Source organism: Haliotis cracherodii, unplaced genomic scaffold (assembly GCF_022045235.1).
Source record: "Haliotis cracherodii isolate W230 unplaced genomic scaffold, xgHalCrac1.p SCAF_3, whole genome shotgun sequence".
NCBI lineage: Eukaryota > Metazoa > Mollusca > Gastropoda > Lepetellida > Haliotidae > Haliotis > Haliotis cracherodii.
Window position 1 is genome coordinate 8,102,846 of NW_027266286.1, and position 4,941 is coordinate 8,107,786.

Consider the following 4,941-nt stretch of genomic DNA (forward strand, 5'->3'; position numbering starts at 1 on the left):
ATATATGCTACAGACATTGCCTTTTATAAGGAAATAGCACCAATCTTAGCCAGCAACCCCTATTCAAATTCTTACTAACTCTCTTGACAAGACCACTGAATAATACTACATTCAGTGTTACGAAATTGCTACTTGGATACGAGGAGTAATTTAAACAAATTGTTATATATTGATAAAAAACAGATTTTTGTGATGTTCTAAATTCAAACCAAATGGACATTGCAGTATCTCTGTACGTCTGGGTAAGCTTGGTACAGATAGTGGAAAGTATTGGACAACAATTAATATTCAGATAGTACAGAAAGGTATCAAATCATACAAAATATAAACGAATGAGGAAATTGGCTGTCATATTTTCCACTGTCTATGCACTTATTCTGCAAGGAAAAACTCGTTTTCATTATGACGCACGTTTCGCCTTCCTTGTCACACGTCATGTACCAAAATATGACCGCTTTATCTGACATGTCCAATAGAAATTGATGCAATCAGCTATGATTATGTGTACACGCACGTAAATTAACCATATTTGGATATCATTCGGTGAAACTTCGTTTTCAAATAATATATTCTGCAGGGAAACACTCGTTTTCCTTGTTATCTTGATCGGATCTGCTGTGGTTCTGCGCACAAGCAAGTAAATTAACCATATTTGGATAATTTACGTGGGTAATCTGTTTTCGAAAAAGTATAAATTCGTCACTGATTTAGCAAAGCTTTACTTAAAATTTGAGCATTAAGCCGACCCCTGTCCACCACACGGTAAGTATATAGTATTTTGACTGAAGCTGCGCTTCTGATATTTTTGTAATGATATCACAATTAATTACTTAAATATTCAGGACACATAACAAGGTAAATAGTTTGGTAATGTTTCTCCTTGGATGCTGATACAAATTAAAATTGTGATATTTTTCATTTTAGTCCCAATAGTCATGCCACCGAAGAGGGATTCCTCTACTCATGAAAAAGATATTCTGGCCATTTGCAAAGATGACATTGATGACATCAGTGATTCTGTCAAACGGGTAGCATCAAGGGCTTACCGGGAAGGGAAGGAAGGTGCAGGTAAGACATATCTCCACTGACGGATATTCATACTTACATCAGAATAGACCCAAAATAACCCTAAACACTTTTTTAAATTATCTTAAATTATGTCACCATGTTATCTCTCAGTTCATATCCGCCGTTTTTAGGGTCACCATCACCATAGTGATAGCCATGAAGTAGTTTTCACACAAACATCTACGCATAAGGGACTGACCATTTGATATTCTGGGGAAATGGGGGGTCTGACATTTCATCTAAAAAAATAATTATGCTTCACATTGATGAAAATGAAAATTGCCTGCCACAAAAATACAGCTGTTTTTTTTTAACAATTAGGCTCATACCTGTTTTTACTGATATAATTGAAATAGACCGCGTCTCTTAACAAAATCTTTTCTTACAACAAATTTATAGTACAGTGTGCCCAAAGGGAACATAGACAATATAGAATATACGTGTAAATTCTATTTTCAGGTCCCTCAAAAAGACGTAAAACACCTGGAAGGTTTCCCTTGAAGACGACTGAAGGTTGGTCTAATACGAAAGTCATTTTTGAGATCAACCGAACGCAAACATTGTCATTTCATAGACATTGTGTTTAATCTTTGGGGTTACATTTATCTTCTATATATTTCAACACTGAAGCAAAATCCCCGACTATTGCTTGATACTACTGATAATATTTACCAAATGAAATCCTTTTAATAATATCTGCCCCTACATGCATCATGTTTGCAGTTTATTTATAAGTCAATTACATAATGATAAATATCCCCATAGCCTACAACAGGCGCGTGCAGCTGCAAAAAACTATACTCTGTCTATATTTATCGATACTTCACCTATGGATGTAATCTATTCTGTAACTGTAGCTCCTTACAGCAAAACGGCGTCGCATAGTGTAATTTAACACTTTAAATGGACGTGATGCGCATTAAACATGCACGATTTGTCATATGGAGCGCACCTGACAATATGGCTGTATGCAAACGATATTTGTTTTCAAATTGTGGTACATGATGGATACCAGATAATTTCGTTGACAGCGTATTACTTGGGGAATACGGCTTGTTGTGTGGAGAATACGGCTTGTTGTGGGGTGAATACGGCTTGTTGAGTTGGGATTACGCCTTGTTGTTTGGGGAATACGGCTTGTTGTGTGGGGAATACGGCTTGTTGTGTTGGGAATACGGCTTGTTGTGTGGGGAATACGGCTTATTGTTTTGGGATTACGCATTGTTGTGTGGGGAATACGGCTTGTTGTGTGGGGAATACGGCTTGTTGTGTTGGAAATACGGCTTGTCGTGTGGGGAATACGGCTTTTTGTGGGGGGAATACGGCTTGTTGAGTTGGGATTACGCCTTGTTGTGTGGGGAATACGGCTTGTTGTGTTGGGAATACGGCTTGTTGTGTTGGGAATACGGCTTGTTGTGTTGGGAATACGCCTTGTTGTGTTGCGAATACGCCTTTTTGTTTTGGGAATACGCCTTGGTGTGTGGTGCACCACATCATATTACCGAGGGATAAGCTTACAACTTGTATGTATCTAATATATGGACCTTAAATGTATATCCTAATATATTTTCAGCCCACAGAAACACACACGTGATGTTAATCGCAGCTGATTCCCAAAAGGAAACAGAAAAACAAGTTTTCAAAAAGGATGTAACTGATATGAAAGATGCCATCCTTAAAGCTTTTCCCGAACTGAGGTGAGTGGTTAACTGTTGGTATATAGTGAGTGCGTGAGTGAGTGAGTGAAGGAGTTAGCGTAAACGCCATAAGGAACAGTGTTTCAGCTGCTTAAACATCCACACCATTTTAGCCCCGTGCCTGTTTAACATCACTTTAGAAAGTATTTGAGTTATTTCCCAATTTCTTATATGATTTGAGGATGCAATTTCACAGCAAATATATTCTGGCCACCTCAAGACTAATTTTCCATAGAATTGTAGACGGTATATACTAACGGGAAAAAAACTAATTGTGCTTCATATATATAGTTAAATAAAAATAAAGTTATCATTTTCATGCACGGCGCGTGTTTGTTGGGATGATACTCACAACCGTGTTTTTTTGTGAACAGCACACAATGTGTTTTTAGCTATCTAGTTTTTTTTCTATCCAATACTGTAATTGGTCAGTGCTCTGTGACGACAATATAACTTTGCTGTTTCACGGCGAAGCTGTCAAAATATCAATACTGAGAAACCTAGTCATTAATTGTACAACATTTCCCATAACTAGTTTCATTGCTATCATTTGTCCGATAATCGCAGCCACAAGCCGCGCTGGTTGATAAGAGCGCCTATTCACTAAAATAAATGTAATTGTTCCAATAGCCTTATCCAACTTCCTCTGAGGAACGGATAAACACAGAGTGTTTGTATCTATGAGAAGACCTAGCCACTCAATAGACTGCGAAGGTGCCCGTAGTGATTTTTCGAATTTGAGTACAATTCTAGACTTCATCAAGTCTTCTTTTATAGCCTCGCCAGACGAGCGGGTAATAGGCTCCGATTTGAGCAGATCTTATACTTTTTCAAACCTTTGGCTTGCTGAAGAACTTCTTCCCTTAGGTGAGAAATTATTTTTCTCCACAGCGCTTTCAATATCTCTTTGATTGGACTCCATTTTCTTCAAAATGGCGTCAAGTTTTCCCGCTGTAGATGAATCGTCTAGAGACATAGTAGAGCTTGAGACTTATGTTCAGTGTTACTGCCGTATTGACTTAAGCGAGAGAGGCCAGCTAAATTTCACGCCCCTTAATAACACGCTTAACACGCCGAAGCTAATTACCTCTCTTAGCCATTGCATACCGCTAAGGAGAAAGCAGTTTCTAACTTATTCATAATGCACTCAACCGAGAGAAACATCATCAACCATACACTTGCAATTTCAGTGAGAGCAACATACATGAGGTGATCGGGACTGATGTGACCGACGGGACCACTGTGGCATCCAATGTTCATGACGAGCTTGTTAAAATGAGGGGAACCTTCGGCCAGAAGGACTTCTTCATATTTTACTACAGCGGGCACATGGATGTTTCCAAGACTGACCAGTGTACCTTCCGCACAGGTCAACGGGACGAAGATTACATCACAGATGTTGTACTAAAAGATTTGTTTAGAAATTTGAACGCCACACGGTATCTCTTCATACTAGACTGTTGTTACGCTAACGCCGCATCCCTTGGGGCCAAAGGAAAGAAGAGCGGAAACCCAAAACCAATTCCGAAGCTACCTGACTTTTGGAAACTCTTTGAAGAAGGACATTCTAAAAGCAAAGAACGTCTACCACGCGCAGTTCAGTGGGGTTCGTGTGCTGCAGATGAAAAGTCTTACTATGACAAGAATAGTTACTTCACTGACGGCCTGGTCAATCTTCTCAATGGAACGGATTGCAATATTCCTCCACGCCCTGTCAATTTGAAGTTCCTCAATGGATGCCTCAAGAAAACTTTGGCAAAGTGTAAAATGACCCCAGAACTAAAACCGGAATATGATGATTCGTTTTACAACAATTTTCTTACCTTTGACAGAGGGAATGACAACTAGAGACAGCATACAAGCTTTCTGGAGTGATAACCGGAATATCTTTCCTGTTGTTGTTTTCTAAAAGTATGTGAATAGCCTCTATAATTCGCTACAGCTGGACGATGTCTGAGTGCGTTATTAAACAACAAATAAAGCCGCCTCTCATCTCCCTACTCACATCTTCGCTTAAAGATCTTCACCCAATCACACACACTAAAGCTAGTAGACGAATGTAACCACCCGATACATTTAGTTGACTAGTAAGACAAGCATAGGTTGCATTGCGCCTAATTTCATGAATCCCAACGGGGGATACAGGCATTTTTGAAGCTATAATAATTTCTCATGT

At 39.0% G+C, this 4,941-nt stretch overlaps 1 protein-coding gene across 1 annotated transcript; it reads left to right on the forward strand.

The window, feature by feature from the left end:
- Positions 1–693: 693 nt before the first annotated feature.
- On the forward strand, positions 694–4,613 carry LOC139475799 (uncharacterized). Its single transcript, XM_071259001.1, has 5 exons — positions 694–762; positions 925–1,068; positions 1,528–1,581; positions 2,642–2,765; positions 3,956–4,613. Exons 2-5 carry the CDS (start codon positions 936–938, stop codon positions 4,611–4,613), a joined length of 969 nt encoding a protein of 322 aa, XP_071115102.1. The 5' UTR covers positions 694–762; positions 925–935.
- The last annotated feature ends 328 nt before the right edge of the window (positions 4,614–4,941 follow it).

Excerpts from the sequence above, each read along its gene's own strand:
- LOC139475799 (XM_071259001.1), top strand. The coding sequence starts at position 936 with ATGCCACCGAAGAGGGATTCCTCTACTCATGAAAAAGATATTCTGGCC. Across the intron at positions 1,582-2,641 it reads TCCCTTGAAGACGACTGAAG|CCCACAGAAACACACACGTG; the intron begins GTTGGTCTAATA and ends ATATATTTTCAG. Across the intron at positions 2,766-3,955 it reads AAAGCTTTTCCCGAACTGAG|TGAGAGCAACATACATGAGG; the intron begins GTGAGTGGTTAA and ends TTGCAATTTCAG.